Raw genomic sequence first — 23,702 nt, 5'->3', positions numbered from 1 at the left:
TTTACATACATTATCTCATTTAATACGCATAACCGTAATAGGTAGCTGCTTTTATTAGGTGCTTTACAACGGAAAGAGAGGAGCGCTCGTTCCCCTGGCGTTAATCCTAATCGGCTAGAAAATGGTGGAACCAGGTTTGGGCCCTGTTTTCAGGTTCCGTCTTCAACTATTTGGAGACACAGTGCCCTTACAACGAAAAATCTCCATTGGCCCACGACGTAGGGGCTAATATGAACCAGCACCTCAATAATCAAGGCAGACAGCCGCCTACATACAGGCTAACCAAAACCCAGGAAGTCTGACTCGGGGTTGCAGTATCAGTGACTCTTCCAGACTGGAGTGCACCCTGTTCTATGAGAACCTGCTGACTGGGCTGGCTCCTTTCTCCATCCTCCAGAGGTGAGGGAATGCTGAAAGTCTGCAGTTGTCTTTGGGGCTGACAATGGGTGGCACCTGAGCCCTGACTAAAGTGTTGCTGCAGTGTTCTTGTGACTTTCCACATAAAGTTCAGGTTTGACTTCAACGGGAGCGGTGCAGGTTGCAGCAGGAATGATGAAACTGCCTTTACCTCTGCAAGCAGCTGTTCACTGCTTGTAATCGAGCTCAGGCTCGGTTCATGCTAGTCAGGCGAGGGCCACTAGGCTACCCAGTAACCCAGAAAGACTATTTTCTCAACCCAAGGCTTTTATATCTCTGAGAGGTTTCTTAGTTCCCCAGAAGTTCTACCTCTTGTCACACTCACTTAATTTTTCATTCCAGACTGAATTCAAGTACATTGGCCCTTCTGTTTGGTCTATTAGCTACTTTTCAGGTCTGTTTTTAAACTGGCCTCACCATCCCTACCCGGGTCTAAGCTAGATGCCCCTTATCAGGTGCTCCCACTGCATCCCGTATCCTAGCACTTCTCATTGTATTGTAGTTGCCTGGTTACTTGTCTCTATCCCCCACTTGGCCTTAAGCCCTGTGAGCAGGGACCGGGTTTTATTCACTGATGTTTCCCCAGGGTCTAACGCAGTGCCTGGCAAATAAAAGCACTCAGTAAACATCAGCTGTATGATTTAACGCATAATGGTTAGCCAGCCCAACCGCTCTGGACCCCGTGCTCTTCAAACCCATAGCTGTCTTGGTGCTAAGGGGGAAGAGGAAAAAGAGCTTTGGCTCTAACTAGGACCGAGGGGGATCAGGCCTTCAGCAGCTTCTGAAACTTGGCCACAGCTCTTCTGAATTTCTAAGAATTGAATGCATGACTACTGGGCATTTCTTACCAATCCACCCTCTGCTAGTCCCCCACAAATTGACCTCACTGGGCCTGCTTTTATGAAAGGTTTATTCCTAGTGCTAGAACCCAGTCTTCCTGGGCTCTAAGCACAATTCATCTGGGTGGGTAGATGAGGGGAGGGCCCATTCAGATGCAGGGCCATTAATGGGGCTCCCCATTTTTCCCACCCCTTTGGTCCCAGTTCCCTTCTCTGCAATGGACACATATTGAGGAGGGACAAAGGGTACTGGAGGCAACACTATTGGCCCAGGGGAGCCCAACAAGAGCTGCCATTGGCTGACAGAGCCTTTTGAGGTCCTGTCTTTGGTGGGGGGGGGCACATCCCAAGAGCTAGGGATAGGCCTGAGGAGTGATGCCATTGACCTGGGAGTGTTTTGTCATAGCCTTTGGCTGTGGAGTGAAAGGAAAGATCTGGGAATGAAGCCCAGTGGCTGGGAAGATAAAGGACAGGGCAGCAGCTTCTGGGCCTACAGGCCCTCTTCAGACCACAGCAGGACGGGCAAAACTGGTGTCAGACCCCATCCAGCAAAGGGGAGCCCAAGCCAGAAAGTAAGTGACAGAGGACATCCCGCGTCCAATCTCCTGCACCCTGGGGCTGCCCCGCCCAGTGTCCTTCTTGTTAGCCAAGTTGGGCTGGGAGTCGCTCACTGCTCCTCTAGCCAGGAAGGCTTCTCAGCTCCTGGAGGCCGCAGCTTGATGTTGAACTGCTGCAGGGTCTGCTCCAGTTGTTTCTGGTTCCCAGCAAAGTAGGCGGACACCGCATTGTGGAAGAGCAGCAGCTGTTTGTGCATCACCTTGATCTGGGGGCCCAGCAGGGTCAGCTAAGGCTGGACTCAGGCACCCTTCTTGAGGGGCTGCGCCTAAGCCCAGGCACTGACCAGGGCATATGGACTCTGCTCTGACAGCACTTTGGGAGTGGGGACTTTCCAAGAAGTCAAAAGAGAAGAAGGGGTAATACGAAGGAAGAAACCTGTCTCGATTTGTTGGGTCTAGGGTTCTGGCACCCCAGCTAAAGGGCAATTTTTTTCAGGTGTGTTCCTAAGACTAGTAGCCAGATCCTCAACAACAACAAAAGGCCAGCTATCAGGAAGGTGACCTGAAAGGGCTCAGGTATCAAGGGACAGGGGAACCCACTCCTAGCCAGGCTGCATCACCCCACTCAACAATCAGGAGGGTCCAAAGGGAAGGGTACTACTGTCAGATGGGAAGGTGATTTAGGACCAAGGGAGTAGGGCAGCACCTTGTTTTCTTCCAGGAACTTGAGCTTGATGGCCACATCTCCCCGCAGCTTCTCATATTTGTCCCGATGGGTCTGGAAAGTGGCCTGGGCACTCTCAAGTCGACCACGTGTCCCTGCATCCCGGGGGCCTAGGCTGAGCTCCTCTAAGTCTGTCCGGTAGGCATCATATTCCAGCCTGGGGAGGGGGTGATAAAGGCCGGTCTCCACCTCTTCACCCACACACGTAACTCCTTTCCTTCCTGAATTTGTATGCCCCTAAATGTTCAGATTCTCACCCATGCCAGCCAACTTCCCAAACCTTGAGCCCTGTCAGTGCCCACACCTGGCAGCCTCATACTGTTTGACAGTCATGAGTGTGTCTTCCATGGTCTTGGTGACCAGTGTGTTGATGCTAGAAACAAAGAAGTTCACAGCCCCTAGCAGCGTCTCCCCATTCTTGCACAGCAGCTTTTGCGTCTCTGCATTATAGCCAAATTCCTCCTAAGGGCAGAAGGGAGGCACAGGCCTTGAGTAACAGCCCTTACCTGATCGGAGCCGTAGAACCCTTCATTTCCCTCCGTCCCAAAGAAGAAACAGCCATCAAAACTAAAACAACCAGACTGCTTCTAGCAAGGCTCTCTTAGCCACAAAGTTAGTAGGGTCACCCTGGGGATGCCTGGGGTAGGAATGTAGAGGCAGAGTTTTTAGGTAAGTTTACAAGACAGGAACAGGGAAAGCTAGTGCAGCAGGCAGGGGAGGGACTCCGATTAGGCCAAGCACCAAAGACATTCTTGATGATATGGAGAAGGGTTACTTGTGAGGCACCAGTGCGCCCTCTCCCACAACCCCTCCAACTTTTGGACCTCTGTACAAACCCTTAGGCTGCCTCCATAGGTGAGTGATGCTGGGGGCAGGACTGGGCACACCCCAGAGGGATTCTCCCTGGGGGCTGCAGGAGGGAGGGAGGGAGGGAGGCTGAGGAATGCCTGCCTGGAAGAGCCAGGGCCCAGGACCCCCACCCTCTTTGTTTTGGCTGAGGCACCTGAAGCTCTGGGGACTTCTGGCTGAGGTCAGCAAAGGCATCACCTAGTGCATGCTGGGTCTGCAACAGGCTGTAGAGGTGTGCTGTCAGTGCCCGGCCCAGCTGCAGGACACTTTCATACTTGCGCTTCGTCTCACGCAGCAACTCAATCTGCAGCTCTAGCTCCAGGTCCACAGTCCGGGAGCCTCGGCCAAATCTCTCTGATAACAGCTGCTTTGTGCACTGATTGGAAAGTGGGGGGGGAGGTCAGAAATCTAAACACCCCAACGCCAACAAGTAACTACTCCAGCACCCCCATTCTGTAGTAAGATCCAGGGACAAGGAAAAGGTACCCATGGAGAGTTTCTGAAAGAGGCACCTGAATCTTACCTTATATGTGTTGATGCCCCATTTCTTGACGATGTCAAACTTCTCTCCGGCGATGCCCCGGGCCACCTCATCACCAGGGCCAGAAGGTGAGGTGCTGTGAGATGGATGACGGCCAGACCCTAAAGAACCAAGTTCTCTGACAACAGCTCCTCTCACACACAACCAGATACTCCTGTGATCTCACTTCCTTTCCTCCAGCACACAAAGTGACCTCTCTGAAGGAGGAAAGTCTAAACACCTGCACTCTTCTGCTCACAGGGAGAAGGACTCATACCCCGACAACCAACTCAACTCAATGTGTATCTGGCATTCTTGGGATAGAGTAGGAGTGTTGCTGGTAGACAGGGAAGAGGAGACAGAAGCAAATATAATGAGTGGAATTGAAAACGAAATTTGGTTTGTATTTTCAAATAGAAGTCTAGTTAGTATAAGTCTAAAAGAAAACTCTGAGCAGCTTACAAATTGGCCTTAAGTTCCAGAGCTCCTGTAGTGGCACCAGAGAAGGAAAGACAAATGAGACTAAGTGGCAAGTGGGAATCAGATGACCAACTTTGAGAGCTGGTCTGGGATTGGACTAGCACTTGTCAATTCTCCAATACATGATTCAAGCTTTCCTGTGTGTCCTATGTGCCTCCCAACAGTCCTACTCTCCCTCCCACTCAAGCTTCCTGTCTTTTATCATTCATACCTGTGGGGATGAGTCCATCACCAGAGCCCCCATAGCCACCAGACACAATGCTAGTTTCATTGAGGTTGGGTCCAGACACCATCACCTGCTGGAGGTCCTATAGGTCAGAGAAGATGGGAGTGGCTGAAACATTTTGGGGATGGAGACAGTACACAGTAAAGTCTGTATAGAATCATCACGAAGATTTGTAAAGTATAAAGTGGGTTAGCTAAATGAAGGCTATTGGGATGGCGAAAGAGAAACATTTAGGAGTTTGCTGAATTGAAACAGTTAGAAGACTCAAACAGAAGCACCTGCTCCAGCCCATCGTCTTCAGGAAGCTGCCCAGCTTCACCATTTCCATGGATAGGGATCTCCATTGTGGCAGCCTTCCCTAGGATCCCGTCCGTCATGGCTAGGGAAGGGACTGGAGTCAAGGTCTTCACCCCAGCACGCTGTAAAGCCCAACACAGACAATCTTGGAAAATGGCCAGAACTCCAGAACAAGGAGGCCTTTCCTGTGTTCTCAGAGGTTGTCCTATGGCTTGAGTGTCCCTGGGCATCAGCCACCACTTCTTTCCTTGAGTATGTGTATTTCTTTTCTTCCAAGTACATTATTTCTAGAGATGCATGCATACCAAAGCCTCGGGGTTCGGTGTCTTCTCACAACCCACAACCTCACCTTTAGTAACCATGCATGCATCCAATCACTCAAACGTTTAGCAAGTGCCTACTACGTGTGAGAAACCGAGGCAATGGTATTGCAGCAGGGAGGACCAAAGAGAACGTGCTCTCTGGGAACTTACCATGCATAGGTATGTTTACCAAGAGGCAAAACCCTTTCCTAGGCTCAGAAGTTCACTTGTCACTCAAGCACGCTCTGCGATCCCTGGGCTTCCCCATCCATTGGTGTTCCTTCCCCTCTTCCTTCAAACGGCTCTCCTTTCTCCACCTCCTGCACCTACCTCCCTCAGGCCCTCCCCACCAGGCCTTAGTTGAAGCAGTTGGTGTGTTCCTGGTGTCAGGTAAAAGCCTCTCTTTCCCAGGACACAGGCAGTCCCTTCCAAAGTCAGTTTATGCCTCTCAGATGTGAGAGGTCCCCGCCACCCCCCCCCCACACACCTGGGCATCAGGTGTGTCCTCATCTTTGCCAAGGGCTCAGGACATTTTGCCCTCAGCACAGGTTCGTGCGTTCAACTTCCCTTCGTACAAGTATGTCCTTCTCACCTGGGCCGGGCCACTCTTCCCCTCAGGGCGCGAGGCCCGGACCGCGCGCGGGGACCTCTGGTTCCAGTTCTCGTCGCGATCTTAGCAGCAGGTCAGAGATTCGGCGGAAGTGACGTGGTCTCTGGGCAGAAGAAGCCGGCCACGTCGCAGAGAAAAAGGGCGGAGGTGACGTTAGTAGTCGTGGGCAGGGCGATACTGGGGCCACACCTCCCAACTCTTGGCTACTAGCGAGAATCTACTTCCGGGGCGGCTCCGCGCCCCCAGGGCGGAAGTCACGTGTGCCACGCGCCCTGAGCCGTGATGGAGCAGCAGCAGCAGCAGCAGCAGCAGCTAAGAAACGTAAGAGCTAAGTTATTCTCGGGGCTAGGCATGAGGTTTGTTTCCTGGGGTACAGGCTGCCCTGCGCACCTTGGGAAGCTCGGGAGTGGTGAAGTCTTCATCCGCTTTTCTCTCAGTTGCGAGACTTCCTGTTGGTCTACAATCGGATGACCGAACTGTGCTTCCAGCGCTGTGTGCCCAGCCTGCACCACCGAGCTCTGGACGCTGAGGAGGTGGGGACTTAGAGGGGCCCCAGAGTTGACAATAATAGACGTGACACACACTCCCTTCCTCTCCGTTTGAACCTCGCTCTTCCACAACATCACCCATAGGCTGGGGACCCGGAGGGAAGGAGGCAGGCTTGACACGACCCGTTTTGGTCTCTACTTACATCCGTCTTCCTTCCAGGAGGCCTGTCTGCACAGCTGTGCCGGGAAGCTCATCCATTCTAACCACCGCCTCATGGCCGCTTATGTGCAACTCATGCCCGCCCTTGTCCAGCGCCGCATCGCGGACTACGAGGCAGCCTCGGCCGTGTCAGGTCCTGCAGAGCAGCCCAGAGACTCGGCAACAGGCAGCTAGCCATCCCCTGGCCCGGGAGAGAAGGTGCTTGGATGGGCGCCTCTGTGAACCTTGGTCTTGACGAAATTTGTACAGAGATTGAGCCTGAAAGCTGGACACTATTGCTCCTTTTCTTGGAGTCAATAAACCGAGTTTTTACTCTGGTTTATTTTCTGGGCAGGAACTTTTTTGTCCATTTATTGGTACTGACCTGTATTCTGTCATTTAGTGTCTATCTACCGCCCTCAGCCCTGGCAATTGAGAAATTGCCTAGTTATGTAGAAGGACAAACTAAGCATTTCCAAATTCCCAGGAGAAGCGTAGGTAGTTTTAAGGTTGGTAATTGCAACAGGAAATTGATTCCAAACGGAGAGTTCTCAGTGGCTGTGCTTTGAGTCTAACTTAACTGTCTGAATATATATTGTCTAATAACTAGTTTTATATGAACTGTCATACAAAAAAAATTGTACTGGATCTAGGGGAAGAAGGCAGTATAAAACAACAAAAGGAGAGGCTGGAGAGATAGTTAAGAGCATTGCCTGCTCTTCCAAAGATCCTGAGTTCAATTCCCAGCAACCACATGGTGGCTCACAACCATCTGTAATGAGGTCTGGTGCCCTCTTCTGACCTGCAGGCATACATGTAGACAGACTCTTGTATACATAATAAATAAATATTTTTAAAAAAACAACAAAAGGAGGAAGAAAATAGTACTACAGTAGGCATTAGCCATCAATTCTTAAGAGATCAGTGAAAGCAGAACAAAGACAAGCCTTTAAGATTTAAGGAAATTGTCTAGAATTTCAGTCATTTCCCCAGTTTACCATCTTAATATTTCCTATCTTTGTGAAATCAGCAGTAAATACTTTAGACAAAGATGGACTTTCTTTTCGTCTTCAGGGCAAGTCAAGAGGATTGCATTAGTCAGATTTCAAGAAGAGAAACCTAAAGGAGAGGTAGATGCTGGTAGAGGGGGTGGTTAGATATAATCTGTGCGACCCTTAGTGTTTCACTGCTTGCCCAGAATCTCCCCATTCCAGCTCTCTACCTTCCACTCTACGTACTTCTCATTGTAACTGATGCCAGCTTTTCTAGTTTCATTACTGCCCCCTCCCTTTGAGGCGTCATGGGGTTCACATCTGTACAGGAGGATACCTCCTTCCCTGGCCCTGCCTTTTCCATGACATCATCCCTAGTATGGGGATGGGAAAGGAAGGAGGTTGTGGCAAATACCACCATGTGGGCTTCAAGGATAATGAGAGGATGAAGGGCAAACAACAGTATGGGGTCTGTATTTGTTATTGTTTTAGTGGGGCTTACACTCAAGGGCTGTGCATGTCAGGTAGAAACCAACAGCTTAAACTACCCATTGCCTCTTCACTGCTTTCCTTAATCCCATCCCATCCCTTCAAGTATGGCAACAGGTGGCCAGCTTTCACGTTTTACAGAGGGATTAAAATTTAAATTCCCAGCCAAAAATCAACCATTCACAAAGTAAATTTTTCCCCCACCTAGTGGTCAGAAATATGCTTTTTATTTTTGAGATGAGGTCTCAAAACCTGGAAATCATGATAATTAAACATGACCTTGAACTCCTGATCCTCCTGCCTCAACCTCCCAAGTGCTGGCCAGCCAAAAACTGAAATACTTAGTCAATTCTATGTTAAAATGCAGCTTTTTCTCTAGGCCTTATTATGCATGGCTGTAAGCCCAGTGCTTAACAGATGGAGACATGAGTTTGAAGGCCGTCTGTGCTGTGTATCCAGACCAATGAAGTGCAGCTGGGACAGTGACTACAATGGGCTGCTTCTCAAAATCATGTCTGTTGAGTATGTTGTATAAATTTTTCTGATTCCTTTTATTGCAAACCTAGGACGTATTATTTCCATCTAACAGGTAAAGAAGAACCCAGAATGTATGAGAGCTCTGTTTTATACACAGTTCTTTGAAAACAGATTCTAGTGTGTCACTGTGGTTTTTTTTGTTTGTTTTTCATTTTAGGTGATTTTGCCATAGGGTCCATTGGCCTTAAACTTACGATCCTCCTGTCTCAGCCTCCCAGGTACTGGGATTATAGACATTGACTACAACTGGTTGCTAGATAATTCTTTAGGAAGATAAAAATTGCTGATGAGGTGCTTCCCTGTAGAATGACCTCATGTCTACTGGATAAAATTCACTCCTTGACAGTATAAATGTAAGTAAAAGCAGCTTGTGAACGTCTTAATTCCCAAAGACAGGAAGGTAGAAACCCAGGATATTGTGTTGCTGTTGGAGAGCTCTTCTACATCAGCATTGTATGTATCCTTTCAATAAACACATCCTGTGAGTTGTCTTTGTGTCCTTTCTTGCCATATCACATGGTTGGTAATTGCTAGGAAAAGATCAGGAAGCCCACTCACTCTTTGAACTACCTGAACTTTGGTTTTTTTGTTTTGTTTTGTTTTGTTTTAAGATGGTCTCACTATGCAGTCTCACACCTTGAAAAGACCTTCTGGCCTTTACTTCCCAAGTGTTGGAATCACGCGTGTTTTCCCCACACTCAACCTACAGAGCTCGTTCAGTATCATCTTTGCATAGTCTACCTTTAGTGCAGCAACAAATGTGCCTCCATCTGACCTGTCAGTCCTTTTCTACCTTCAATCTCCAGTTTCTTCCCTTTGACACTTAGGAGGTCCACTCCTACGGTCCCACTTCTTATAGTTGGTCCTTTCAGGTCTTGTCATACAGTGATGGCCATTGGTCTAGTGAGAACAGCAGGGCAGTACACGGTGGACAAGAATAGTGTTGTTGTTGTTGTTTTGTGGGGGATCTTGGCAGGGTATTATGGGAGGCCAGGGTTTTCTACATGCTAAGAAAATGCTCTATCATTGACCTATGTCTCCAGCCCAAGAGTTCCTTTGACATCACCTGACCACACCACACACATCCGAGGCAGAGGTCATGGTCCTATTGTGACTTTAGAGCTTCTCCGTGTGTTCCTTGGCCCAGTCTGCTGACTTTAAGGTTGTTCACCCAAGCAGTCCTCTCACTGCTTTACTGTTCTCACCAACTCTGTCTTTCCACTCAATAGCTCTTCCCCCGTTAATGATTTAATGTTTACACAATCCATTCACTAGTTCTATCTTAGCTCTTCTTTAGTTGTGTCTTAGATATTGCCATCATTCTAAACCATTTGATCTTGAGAATACTATTACTAAATCAAACAACAGAGCACTATTTCTTTAAGTTTATTCACTGACCATATTCTTTCTGTTTGCTTTAGTAAGTCATTGTCCCTACTGTCCTTTGATTTTACTGTAGCTTTCCTATTGTTTTTTTTTCTCACTAGCATTTGCTTTTAAATCTCTAGCCAGCTGAAACCCCAATGATTTTCTTGCTATAAGCTGAACTTTTTTGTGCACTGCCTCCTTATGAAACATTTGTTTCTGCTTTTGAACACTAAATGCTACTCAAGGAGATCACCACAGAATATATTTATGCCACTTTGAATTCATGGTTAAGTTCAAATGGAATCTCAGCTCTCACAGTCTCATTGATTGTGTGTGTGTGGCTGGCTTGGGACTTCAGAGATCCTCCTGCCACTGCCTCTAAAGTGCTGGGATTAAAGGCACACACCACCACACTCAGTGATTTTCAGTTCTTTGCTGCTCTTCAAAGTAACTATTTTAAGTAAGTATTTGTAACCCTAACCCTCTTAACCCTGTTTTCTTTTTCTAGGCCATATTATTTCTCCATGAGGAAAGCAAAACTATCTATAGGTAATCTCTACTATTCTACTGCTGACTAACCCGTTTGTATCATTCCCTTCTAAGAAGGGAGAAGCCCTCTTATCTAATGCCAGTGATCATTCTTTGACTTGAATGCTTCCAACTTCCTCTTGCTTATTCTTGTCAGTTTCTAAATATGGTAAGGACTCCACTGTTTAAACAAACCCTTTTCCTACTTCCCATTGGGCTACCATCCTATTTTGACTACTTGACAGCTATATCAGACACAGTTGTGTCCACATTGCAAATAATTCTCTACTCCCATTCCTCAGGCCAGCACATTGTGAGTTCCGTAGCCCTTACTCCATTGAAAGAGTACTTACCAAGATCACTTGGGTGATAACCTTGTTTCTCTAAATCCATTGATTATATCCTGGTCCCCTACATATTTTATCTCTCAATAGCATTTGTTGTTATTTTATATTTTGTTTTTTGTTGATGTTCCATCAGTGCCTTAATTCCACTCTTAGGTGTTACTCCTACCTCTTTAACCATGGTGTCTTAACCTTCATAGTGTCATCGCCTTCTTCATAGTCTCCTCTAGGTCACTTTTTCTCTCAAATTTTTCTCAATGGTTTCATTCCCCCACTTTGGGCTTTAGGTCCTGATAAATCCCAGGTCTTCAAGCTACTTGGTATCTTCACTTATGTGTTGCAAAAACAAGTCAAACCTAATTGTTTTCTCATAAACTTTCCTCTTGTTTCTGGTATTCATCTAGTTGTAGAAGCTAGAAACCTAACACATCCTTTCTCATCTTCCACTCAGTTGCCAAATCTCACTTTATATTTCTAAATATTCCTGGATTCCGTTTCTCCCCATCTTCACTGTGATCTTCCAGTGTTAGAGTTACAATGCTGCTTTTCCCTATGGCTACTTTTGCACCCCTTCTAACCTATCTACTCATCAACAAGGAAACAAACATGCTTAAAACCATTCTTTTGATAGAAACTAGAACTTTTTCAGTGCTGGGGATTGAAACCAGGGAGTTGTACCTGCTATGCAAGTGTTCTACCCAAAACCTAGAGTTCTAGTCATGATTTACAGGGCCTTGTATAATCCTGTCCTACCTCCAACTTTTATCTTAACTATAAAGTTAAAGTACTGTCAACCCTATTTGTTGAGTTGACTTGAACCACACTTCAATTTTCTGTACTCCACACTGGTCTTCATTTCCATGGTCCTGTCATGTACTGTTCTAAGGGCCTTTGTACTTGTTGGTTCCAGGTTCATGATGCAGGAGAGAAGTCAATACTTTACCTACTAAACTTTCTAATCCAACTGCCATTTCCTTAAAGTAAGTCTTCCCAGATTTCAGCTCCCATAGTTTTTTGTGCATTGAGCGTGTGACACTTTTTAATCATTTGTACCTCATGAAGACAGAGTCCATGTTTTTATAACTTACATTGTATCCTCATCAAAGTAACTAGTGTATAACTTTTAGCTTCCTTCTTGTTCAAGCTATTATTAACAGAAAAACCAAGAGAAATTTTGTGTTATTGAATGATAGAGAATTGAATTTGCAACTGTAGTCTTTTGCCGATAATTTAGAGCTTGAGGTATTCTTGTCGTTAAGCTGTCACTGTGTTGCCTGGGCTGGTTTTGGACTCCAAAGGTGTAAACTCACTCAAGACAGAAAATTGACCACTGACCAAAGTAAGGATACCTCCATAGTCCAGCTCGTTGAGTTAATGATTTATTGGGGTTACTCCTCCCTGGAGTGAGCATAAGGGGTTACTTACAGGACCAGAAATGACTCCAGGACAGCATGGCTAACAGCTCATAAAAGCTAAAACCTGGGGCAACCTGCATACTTAGCAGGCAGCTTATTTTGTTGGAGAGTGTCTCTCAGCAGTCCTTGTTGTGTACTTATGCTTGGAGAAGGAAGGGCCTAGTGCATTTGGTCAGATTCGGGAACTTTTAAAGCTTTTGAGTTGTTTACTTCCTGATTTGAAGGCGCTTCCCTGCAGGGTAGACTACTTCAACTCTTTTCTTTTTCTTAAGAAACTTCCCTCCAAGATGTAGTATTTGGTCTGGGAAGAAATTACTACACAACACCATGTTCGCTTCTGGAATGCTAGGAATGTTTTGTTTTTTAACCCAAAACTCAATGGACAGTATCTTCTAACACTATACGATAATCATCACCTGAAAGCCATCTACAGCATTTTATTTTTTCAATTTGTAGGCCCTCTAATCCTGTGTAAATATTTCTTAAACACTTGAATTATTTTTATTAGCAGCTTAATTTAACTTTCATCAGTTCATGATACAGATGACCGAAGCTATCTGTTAACAGCCTTTTGTTGTGAGTCCAGATTCGTTTTGATTAGTTGGATTAGCTTTGATTAGCTCAGTTAATGATAGCAAAGAGTCAGTAAGAGCAGCTTACCGTGTTTTCATTTCTTTTAAATAAAAAACCTAATCCAAAGCCTATGGTCTGAGACGTAGGCTGCTTCACAGTTTTCTGATGGGATATCGCCCTCATTCGTGACCTAAGGTGAAGCTTTCATCACATAAACCTTTTAAGGAACAGAATAGATCACTTTGCTCGTGCAGGATATGCCTTCCTCCCTGGAAGTTGCAAGGGAGGCTTGAACTGTAGTCATTACCAGCCATCTGCCCAGCTAAAGATTTGTAAGGAAAGGGACTTGACTTTAGAACGACATACCAGTTCATTTTCCCGACTAGCCATCTGTAATACAGAATATAGATAACTACATCCTCGTTGGCTTTGGCTTTTGTGCCATCAGGCTCAGCATCACAGCTGGGATTTTGTCTAAACAGTCCCACATGGCCTCTTTAGACTCATCTTTAAGTCTCTCTCTTTGGTTACGTTTTTGGTGTTTTGTCTTTTGCTTGCCATAGAAAGGACATGTTTGTGGTTCTTGGATACATTTCCTGATTATGAACTCTGTCTTTGCGTTTCTGGTTAGTCTTCACACTCACTACTATGTGTTTACATGTGACTCTGATGTTAAGTTAGCTGCAGATTTAAAAAGTGAGGGGGGGCAGTAGTTGTTCTCTTGGAACTTAATGTGTAAAGGTTAGTATAGGAAAAATAAGCACAACCATGATAAGTTTTATATAGAAGAGTATATATTATCATGAAAAATAACCCTAGTACAAATTTACCTGTTTGTGGGACCAAGGTCTTGAAGAAGTGGTTTTTTTTTTTGCACTTTTATTTTTATGAGAGGGATAGAGTATGTGTATATAAGCACAGATATATATGGGTGTCCCTGGAAGCCAGTCTCCTGGAGCTAGAAGTTATAGGCAGTGGTAAGCTGCCTGATATGGGTGTTGGGAATCTAATTCGGGTCTTCTGAAAGAGTAGCAAATGCTCTTTACCACTGAACCCTCTCTCCAGCCTCCTGAAGAAGTGATTTAAAAATTTAAATTATGTTTATATTTATTTTGTGTGAATGTGTATGTGTGGACATATGTGCCATAGTGTTCACGCAGAGGTCAGAATTCACCTCAAGGTGCATCATTAACCTTTGCCCAAGCTTACTTCATGTTGGACTGCCATTACAGATTTTGAACTTATAATGTCCATATGTATGAACCAAATTCCATCTTTCCATCCCTCCCTCCCCTCTTTCTTACACACACACACACACACCTCTGGAGAGCCCTCTTTTTTTTTTTAACAGGAGGTGAGTTCAGGGTCTGGCCGGTCTATAGAGTAAGTTCCAGGATAACCAGGACTGTTATTTAATATATATATATATGGGAGCAAGGTGATAAAGTTATTATTTGAATATAATAAATAAATTGGTGATGAGTGTGTATAAGAGGTCTGAAATACTCTTATGCAGAAAAGGGAAGTAACTAATAATACAAACATAGACTTCAAGGCAATATTGAGGACTCAGCAGTGTTGCTTGTTTTTTACTCTTTGTTCTTTGGGGGCCCACCACCCAGCTCCCAAATAAACACATGGAGACTTATTCTTTCTTATGGTTGCCCAGCCTTAGCTTGGCTTATTTCTAGCCTGCTTTTCTTAAATTATCCTGTCTATCTTTTGCCTCTGGGCCTTTACCTTTTTCTATTCTGTATATCTTTTCTTTCCTTCTTTTTCCATGTCTGGCTATGTGGGTGGCTGGCCCCTGGCATCCTACTCTCCTCCTCCTCTCGATCCTCCCACTTTTTGTCTTTCTACTTTCTCTCCCTGGCAGCCCCGCCTATCCCTCTCCTGCCTGGCTATTGGCTGTTCAGCTCTTTATTAGATCAACCAGATATTTTAGGCAGGCACAGTAACACAATTTCAGAGTTAAATAAATGCAACATAAAAGACTTCAACACATCTTTGCATCATTAAAGAAATATTCCACAGCATAAGCAAATGTAAGACATCTTTAATTAAATACACAATATACCAGGAATTACTGAACAAAATTCCTATTCATTTTTGCCTGTCTGGAAAGCTTATCTTAAGGCCTAAACTTCCTGACCTTCATCAACTTGAGGATTTCTCACAAGAAGAGTTGGTTGTTTATGCCTGTAGTAGTTTTTTTTTTAATTCTTTGTTCTTTGGGGACCTGCTATCCAGTTCTCAAATAAAATACACAGAGACTTATTCTTACTTAGAAATGCCCAATCTTGCTTTACTTGTTTCTACCCAGATTTTCTTAACTTAGCCCATCAACCTTTTGCCTCTAGCTTTTACCTGTCTCTATTCTTTATTTCCTTCTGTGGCTGGGTGACTGACCCCTGGCGGCCGCCTTTCCTTCTTTTCTTGCTCTTCCCTCTTCTCTTTTCTCTTATTCTCTCTGCCTGCCAGCCCCACCTATTTCTTTCTCCTGCCTAGCTATTGACTATTCAGTTCTTCATTGGACCAATCAGATGTCTTAGGCAGACAAAGTAACACAGCTTCATAGAGTTTAACAAATGCAACATAAGAATATGCCAAGAACACATCTTTGCATCTTTGAACAAATACTCCACAGCATAAACAAATGTAACACATCTTCAACTAATATTCCATAACATATGCCTTTATTTGTTCTTTTTCTAAACCCTATTATGTCCCATTTGTATCAATTGTATTTTTCTATGACTCTATAAATATTTTGCACACACCATTTAATCTCAAAGATGCCCTAAGAAGTATACACTATTCCTTTTCAGAAAGATGAAATCAAGTAGTAAAATCAATAGTTTCAATTTAGGCAATCTAATCCCTGGACCAGTCTTACTCATTGATTAATATTGTTATACATTGATGCATTTTCCCATAAACATTTTATAATCCTCTACTCATGGTACCTAGCACTAGCATTAAGGACTGGGGATAAGCTAAGGGGCAATAAGAACAACTAGAATCTTTGCAACTCTGAAGCTTATATTTTTAGTCAGGATAAACAGGTAAGTTAATGAGTATATGAGAGCAATCAACATGGAGAAAAATAATTCGGAGTAAAGAGGAAGGGATGTGGGAAAGTGTTGACTTCCACTGGGAAGTTAAAGAATTCATAAGAGCCTATTTGATCGGAGACTTGTAATGAAGTCTTGAGAACATGTGGGCAAAGCATTCACTTATACACTGATGAGATGAGCCAGCAAGGTCCCCCAATCTTTTCCAAATCTCCAGACATATGAACCTGTTGGGGGCATTCTTACTCAAGCCACCGCAGCCACTGAAAACAAAGATAAGATGTGGAAGCTTTGCTTTTACCCAGGTTTGGGTAAATGAGTGCAAATGGCGAACTTGTGCAACTGCCAGGTCGTGCCCTTAATAAAAAAGAGGCGTCCTTTTCATCTCACTAGTTGGAGTGGGCCTTGACAGATGCAGTGGTGAACTCTCTTGGACCCTCAAGACTATTACCATAGCCTTTGGGAAGAGAGAACACTCCAGTCATAGCCCTAAGAATACTTATGCTTGAATATAATGTGAGAATAAACACTAAACTTCTAGTCGGACGTAACTATCCTTTCATGATTTCAAGGCCAGCTTCCCTTTCAAGACTTGAACACAGGGCTTTGACCACGTAGGGCAAGTGCTTGATCACTGAGCTACACCTCCCGCCCATGGATATCTGATAAGTATCTCAGACTTTAAGCTTGAAATACCCCAAATCAGAAGCCTGACTGCCCTCCACCACCCGCCCCCAAGCCTACTCTTTTTACCATCTTCTCCATCACAGTTCTGGCATACCAAATTTCCACTGCTTAGGGCAAAATCTTGGATTTATACATACCTCCATCACAGAGAGGCAGGATAGGGTTTCTAGTTTTTTTTTTTTTTTTTTTTTTTAAGTTAAACCACTCCTAGATTCTCAGCCCCAACTAGAGGTGTAGTTTTTGAGAGGGATAAAGGGTTTTTGTCTTCCGCATGCTTCTTTATGGAAGGTGAGGTGCACAGACGGATAGGCTGACCAGTGAACAGACAAGCGGGTAGACGTATCACACTTGCTCCACACAACCTAGATGCTGTTAGTTCCCCAAATCAATCTTGTCATTAATTCTTTCTCCCAGATTCTCTTTTGGTCAGGTTACAGGCGATCTGCAGGCGATCTGCAGGCGATCATGCAGATCTGCATGGCATGCTGGCCCTCCTGGCTTCGGGCTAAGGCTTGGGCCTCCAGGATTCTGTAACGGTTCTAACTGCTGGGAGCCGGTAGTCCTCAGCTTGGGATCTGCATCTGCTGCCCTGATTGCTTAGGTCTCCCTGCTCCTCGGGAGGCCCCTCCCACGGGCAAGCCCGGGGCTGCTCCTTTCTGCCCCTTCTTTCCTCTAGGTGTCCTCACCTGCCACCCCACTCAGCAGCTGACTTTCCCCTCAGGATCTTCTGGGTTTGTGGGGAAGACTTCAGATGATTTGAGTTTTGCCACCTCTGAGTGACGACCCCTTTGTGTCTCCTTTTCAAGGCAATTGCCAGCCTCCACTCTGAAGGTTCCCTGCTGTGAATGCAGTTTTCCGAAGATTTTCCTAGCGTGTGTCTGTCTCCGTGTTAAGTGACTGGAACTGAGCCTAAGTTCATTCTCTACAGCGAGAGCTCCGCAATGAAACCTCATCCTCAGGCCTCTCCCGCTTCCCTTCCCATGCCTTTTGCATCCCGGACACCAGGTGAGACAGGGCAATTCCAAAAATGGTGGGAAGGCGCTTTCGGCAGGGAGGACTCCCTCCTGGGGCCCGTGCCCGTCCAGTGAGCACGGGCTCAGGAAAGGCCTTCTGCTGGTCTGTCTGTGCCCTGCAGCTCTATCCATCTTGCTGTCCTAGCCCAGAGCCTGAACCTACCTCTCCCCACCCTGCCCCAACCGGGCTGGGTCACACAGGTGAGACCCAGCAGCCAAAAGCCTGGAACTGGCATTTAGACCCACAGCTGTGGGCAAGATCAGTTCGGCAACAGTTGAATACCTGCCTCCGCTTTATTCTGGAAGAGAGGAACGTACCTTCTTCTCCCGATAAGCCCTCATTTGAAATCCCTGAGTCTAGGCTGACTGAATGTAGCTGCAACATTCAAGGACATTCCTGGGACTGTCGGAAGAAACAGAAGCTCCTTAAGGAAGTAGTTGAATCAGAGCAGCGGACATCGCTGGAGCTGCTGCTGTCCGAGCTGCGGTCTTTGCTGTCAGCTGTGCTGCAGGATTGCAGCTGTGAGGCCTGGCGTTATCTGCATGCAGTACTGGGCCTGTTGCCTCCATATCGTGAAATGCTAACTGGTCAGCTCGAGTTGCTGCCTTTACTGGAGCAGCTGTACTGCTGGGCACCCAAGGTCCAATCCCAACTCCACCTGGACCTGTTAGATGCCATAGATAAGGCCTTTCCCCCAGATACCTCTTTATTACATAGTTCTTCCCATGTTGACTGCCGTCCCTGGATGAAGAGGTCTCATCGAGGGCCTCCATGCCCAGCATGCCCTTTTGTGAAAGGCCGGTGGGGTGAACAACAAAAGCAGGAACTAGCCACGTGGCTGCGACCATTGACACTACCTGAGCTACAGCACAGCCTGGGCATTGTTGGTGTTGAGGTGGCCCTAGAAGAGACCCAGTGGCTGAATAGCCTCAGTCTCCTGCCCTTGGCACTGGCGACAGACATTCCTGTACAGTATGAAAGCAGCGATGCTCACCTTGCAGAAGGGGAGCCTGCTGAGAGAAAGTGAGTGGCCTGGTCCAGGGCTTTGAGTAGAAAAGAAAAAAGAAGTTAGTTTTAGGTGCCTGCGGGAACACTGGCTTTTTGAGTCCCCTCCTTATGGCTCTTCAGGATTAGCCCAGCTCTAAATTACACTGGACTAGGCTGTACCTTTCTTTCTCCCTTTTCACTTGCAAAACAAAGCCAGTGTCTCTCAATGCTAATCCTTGGGAAATGCTGAAATCAAGAGTCAGCGGATAGGAAGCCAAAACTTAACCTTGCAGTTTCCAGTCAGAAGCTTCTTTGGGGGTTCATTTTTCTCTGTCATTTATAAACACTGAACCACACTTTAGAGCTTATCTCGTGGTGGTCCTGGGTGCTTGATATGGATAGGGTTCTTGGTTACTCCTAGGGAGTGCTTGTCTGCGTGGTCTTCTCCCACAGGTCTATGTGAAGTATTTCGGATCTAAGACAGAATGCTGCCTCTGTCTGAGTCATCTCTTTGACTTTAGTCCAGCAACTTCTTTCTAGCTCTGGTCTGATTTTCTTGATATTTTGTAGCTTGTCTATGATACAGTCATTGTCTAGGGAGAAAAAAAAAGCTAGTTTTGCCTTTAATCAAGCATGACTTCCTCAGGTTTTGCTTTTAAATTTATGGCTGGATCAATTTATGACTCTTCATGAAGTCTCTGATCCCTAATGGTGGATGAGGGGTGGGGGGGTGGGGGGTGGGGCAGGTTTCTGGAGCTGTGGAGGAAGGTGGCAAAGGCCAGCACTTTCTTTCTTCAGTCATCCCGGCAGAGCTTTGCTTTTTCAGAGAGGTCCCAAATCTAACTTTTCTCCCTTGTGATACCTTAACAGAAATGGTCATGGGCTGATATATTAAGAAGGAATCAACTTCTCATATCTCTCTGAACCTGGCAGTCAATCTCTGAGGTCTACCTAATGTTCTCTAGAGCTGTCTTCCAAGGCCCTGATTCATTTAATTACTATTAGATACTTGGGTGTATCTAGATATTGGGAATGGAAGAAGTGAATCAGAATCAGTTCTTTCCTTTGGAGCCTTGCAGTTTGGTAAGAGATGTTAGGGCATGTAAGATATAATTAACAAATTGTAGTAAGGAGTATAAAGCAAAAGGATGCTGGCTATTGCATCTGTACTTTTGGTGGGATGGGGCTGGGAAAGACACGCAGAGATACAGCAGGCGTAGAGGATTTGGGTAGAGATTAGATTAGTAAAGTGGGTTAGTAGGTGAAAATGTGTTAGTGAGGTGTGAAATCCAGCCAGGGTTTTGTGGTAAGGAAGCCAGGTTATAATGAACTTGGGAATGAATGGGAGACAAGTGGAATGCCATTTTACTATTCACCAGATTGGCTTGAAAGAGAGAAAGACACTAGGACCAGAGTTTGAAGTAATTCTGGCATCTGGATGGATCTCTTGTTAATGCAGAAGGATGCTCACAGCCTTTAAGACACAATAGCTGAGAAAGAAGTAGGTGCTCCATCAGTATTTGTAAACTAATGAGATCAACAAGCTATGGTAAGAAGAGGATATGTAATACAGCAGAGTAATGGATCTAGCAAACACACGAGAAAGTGACCCTGCAGAAAATAAAGGGCACACCGTCCTTCAGACTGGGGAGACAGTATGAGAGAAGGCCAAAGAAACCAAAGGAGAAGCTCAGATTATGCAGGCAAAGAAGAATGTGATGAGACTGAAGCTAGGCAGTACCAACCAGTTAGGTACAGCAGATGGAGGGACTGGGGATAGTAGTTGTTTGTCTATGACATCAAAACCAGTTGATCCCTGAATCCAGACTGGACACTAGGAATCTGTTCAGGAGCCAGTAATTCTGATTTTGTGATTATGTAACCTCACTACTGTAACATGAGGGGCCGGCTTGTTGGGGTTTCTGTCCCGCCCAGTACCCCAACAAGCCAGCAAGTCCCAAGGAAAATAACACGGAGTCTACATCAGGTTATAAACTGATTGGCTCATTAGGTCAGGCTTCTTGTTAACTCTTATAACTTATATTAACCCATTATACTCATCTATGTTAGCCATAATGGCTCAGTACCTTTTCCAGTGTGACAGCTTACATGTTGCTTCTTCAGTGATCTGCGCAGGAGTGCCGCGAGAGTTTCTGCTTCCAGAATACTCCCAGTCTCTTTGCTCCACCCCTACTTCCTGTCTGGCTTTCCCGCCTATACTGCCTGCCTGGCCAATCAGCGTTTTATTAAAATATGATTGACAGAATACAGATAATTCTCCTGTACCATTTCCCTCTTTTTTTTTAAACAAAGGAAAATACCCATAATCCATTTGTTGGGAATGTGGGCGTAGTATTTCAGGCTACTTCCTGCTGGTTGGGGGTGCTGATAGTCTTAAGGGGACCTAAAGAAAATTTAGAGTTATAATCAAGTCATGACTGGAGTATCCTGTGAGTCTCGATCATCTCAGGCAGCAGTCTTGGATCAGTTCTGGATGTAGACCTCTGTCATCTGGGCCATCTGTTCCTATCGGAGATTTTTCAGGTGGCCTCCCTTGGTCAAAGGTGATTATTCTTAACTCTGAATAAATCCAGAGTCTCTCGTTTTCTGTGGAAACAAAAGCAAAATCTCTTCTCCAAAGTAACATACCTTTTGACTTCAGTTTTGAAGCCAAGGTATTTTCAAAATTCCTATCTTGGGTTAGTTCAGCAGCATTTATAAACAAAAGTCTTTTAGCAGTTGTTGCTCCTTCCTCAGCAATCAAACAATTTAAAGAGAGCATAAAAGCATACAGTATGAAGATTCTCTGTGCATTTTCCATCTTTATGTGGCTTTATTTTAACCTCTATTTCTTTTATTTTTACTTTTACTTTTTGAGACAGGATCTTTGTATATCTTTGTCCTGGAATAACACTGTAGACCAGGCTGTCTTTGAACTCACAGAGATCCTCCTGTCTCTGCCTCCCCAGTGCTGGGATTAAAGGTGTATGCTACCACACCTTGAACTCACAGAGATCTGTCTCTGCCTCCCAGGCATTGGGATTAAAGGCGTGTACTACCACACCTTGAGGTCACAGAGGTCAATCTACCTCTACCCCTTGAAGTCACAGAGGTCAATATGCCTCTGCCTCCCAGGCATTGGGATTAAAGGTGTGTACCACCACACCCAACTACTCTCTTTCTTTCCTTTTAACTTTAAGAACTTTAACTTTTAGCCTGCATATACACACTGTAAACCATTTAGAGGTTTTCTTCCTCTTTGAATCTCTCTTTACTGTATATTTTTCTTTTTCTGACCACATGAGCCATTAATTTACTAAGCAATATGGAGAGCCGTGGCTTTGACAGCTAGATCCAGCTCATTCCTTAGCATTTCAGCCTCAAGGCTGAGGTACCAGCCAGAGCTGTGTTCACTGCCACAACTCTATGGCGGTTCAAAGTCCTTGCCAGCAAGCAAGCTGCAGCATTCTGCTCACAGACCACACTCAGTCGGACTGCCTGCCTGAAAGAGTCAGAGTTTGCTCTGGCAGGACAGCTCAGAAAGCCGGCATTTTAAAACAGCACAGCTTTTCTCCTGCTACGGCTGAAAACCGAAAAGCATGTGTTCAGCTTTTCACCAACAGCATTTAAGTGTTTCGTGGCAGGACCTCTTAATGAGCTGTAAGGTTTTACAGTTAAGGCTGAGTCAAGAAGCCTCTCTTAGATGAGAGCATTTGCTTGCCTCTAGCAAGCAGAGCAGAACCGAAAAATTGCTGCTACCAAGAAAACATACTTTACTCTATTCTTTCCCAAACTTTCTCAGGCTTTCTGTGGATTCATTTATCCACGTCTGGGCGCCATATGTAACATGAGGGGCCGGCTTGTTGGGGTTTCTGTCCCGCCCAGTACCCCAACAAGCCAGCAAGTCCCAAGGAAAATAACACGGAGTCTACATCAGGTTATAAACTGATTGGCTCATTAGGTCAGGCTTCTTGTTAACTCTTATAACTTATATTAACCCATTATACTCATCTATGTTAGCCATAATGGCTCAGTACCTTTTCCAGTGTGACAGCTTACATGTTGCTTCTTCAGTGATCTGCGCAGGAGTGCCGCGAGAGTTTCTGCTTCCAGAATACTCCCAGTCTCTTTGCTCCACCCCTACTTCCTGTCTGGCTTTCCCGCCTATACTGCCTGCCTGGCCAATCAGCGTTTTATTAAAATATGATTGACAGAATACAGATAATTCTCCTGTACCACACTACTAAGGAAATAATGTTTTTAGTTTTTAGTTTTGTCATTCTAGGATTTAGGGATCAACCTGGGTCTTCATGTGTGCTAGGCAACTGCTGTACCACTGAGCCAAAACTTTAGTTGTATTGGTACTTTTTATTTTGAGATAGTGGTTTACTAAGTTGCCTCTGTTGACCTTGAACTCACTGTAGCCTGGCAAGTCTTGAACTTGATATCTTCTTTTGATCACAGATATAGTAGTTAAGATGATTTGGTCCACTATCAAAGTCTATTGCTGATAAGTAGGACAGAGGGCTTATAGGGGAATGAGCTAGAAAAATAATGTTTTCCTAGTACTGTATACAATGTTGCATAACACTACTGCAGTAATCACAGTCAGTCTAGTCGGATCATTTATCAGGAAAAGTTTTTCATGCTAGCTATAGTTGTCTACAGTTGACCAATACATGATGGACTGACTGCATTTGCTCAGTATGTGACATCTCTGAGTGTAGATTAGACAGGCTCTGACTGTACCACTTGTGTCCCCCTGGGCACTTGATCTAATTCCTGCTTTCCATGGCCAGTGGTGGCAAAGCCCACCTCTAGGTACTGACCTTTTTGTTCTGCTTTTCTCCCTGATTTATTTTGTCATTCAGGCCTCAGCTTGCCTCTGGATCTCCTGAGGAGAAGGCCTTCAGGAAGAAAAGTTCTAAGACTTCCTTCCTGAGAACTAAAGTGAAATCCCTTCTGAAGACAGACTGGTACCAGAGGAAGATCCACTTCCTCTACCTCAATGTGGCTCCTGATCGGCACTTTAAGTAAGAGCCCCACCCCTACTACTATTTTTCTCCAGCTCACCCCCTCTCTGGCCAGACAGTTCCCAGCCGCCTCCCCTGCCCTCTCCAGCTCCTCTTTACCCCACTTCACTTGCACAGCCTCTTGTCTGAATTATGCCTTTCTTACTTTTGTTC

At 45.3% G+C, this 23,702-nt stretch overlaps 3 protein-coding genes across 6 annotated transcripts in view; 2 read left to right on the top strand and 1 right to left on the bottom strand.

Moving 5' to 3' along the window:
• Positions 1-1,310: 1,310 nt before the first annotated feature.
• Arfip2 (ARF interacting protein 2) lies at positions 1,311-5,960 on the bottom strand. Of its 2 annotated transcripts, none has more exons than XM_048427652.3 (8): positions 5,804-5,960; positions 4,891-5,031; positions 4,598-4,694; positions 3,910-4,028; positions 3,541-3,762; positions 2,842-2,999; positions 2,520-2,694; positions 1,311-2,079 (listed from the first exon to the last, which is right to left on the bottom strand). In XM_048427652.3, exons 2-8 carry the CDS (start codon positions 4,987-4,989, stop codon positions 1,924-1,926), a joined length of 1,026 nt encoding a protein of 341 aa, XP_048283609.1. In that variant the 5' UTR covers positions 4,990-5,031; positions 5,804-5,960; the 3' UTR covers positions 1,311-1,923. The 2 variants fall into 2 exon arrangements, with proteins under 2 accessions (XP_048283609.1, XP_085548973.1); XM_085692847.2 differs by having other exon boundaries at positions 5,699-5,911.
• A 37-nt stretch (positions 5,961-5,997) lies between these two features.
• On the top strand, positions 5,998-9,013 carry Timm10b (translocase of inner mitochondrial membrane 10B). Of its 2 annotated transcripts, XM_048427654.3 has the most exons (3): positions 5,998-6,142; positions 6,259-6,354; positions 6,530-9,013. In XM_048427654.3, exons 1-3 carry the CDS (start codon positions 6,104-6,106, stop codon positions 6,701-6,703), a joined length of 309 nt encoding a protein of 102 aa, XP_048283611.1. In that variant the 5' UTR covers positions 5,998-6,103; the 3' UTR covers positions 6,704-9,013. The 2 variants fall into 2 exon arrangements, with proteins under 2 accessions (XP_048283611.1, XP_048283613.1); XM_048427656.3 differs by lacking the exon at positions 6,259-6,354 and having other exon boundaries at positions 6,022-6,142.
• An 8,061-nt stretch (positions 9,014-17,074) lies between these two features.
• The window catches only part of Dnhd1 (dynein heavy chain domain 1), a 68,261-nt gene continuing 61,633 nt past the window's right edge, over positions 17,075-23,702 (top strand). For both annotated transcript variants that reach the window (XM_087908608.1, XM_048427672.3), the window contains exons 1-3: positions 17,075-17,520; positions 17,730-18,552; positions 23,388-23,549. In XM_087908608.1, the coding sequence (XP_087764734.1) occupies positions 17,457-17,520; positions 17,730-18,552; positions 23,388-23,549 (1,049 nt within the window). In that variant the 5' untranslated portion in view covers positions 17,075-17,456. The remainder of the gene's footprint in view (positions 17,521-17,729; positions 18,553-23,387; positions 23,550-23,702) is intronic.

This window comes from Myodes glareolus, chromosome 7, assembly GCF_982192425.1.
Source record: "Myodes glareolus chromosome 7, mMyoGla1.1, whole genome shotgun sequence".
Lineage (NCBI taxonomy): Eukaryota > Metazoa > Chordata > Mammalia > Rodentia > Cricetidae > Myodes > Myodes glareolus.
This window is presented reverse-complemented; position numbering and strand designations above follow the sequence as displayed.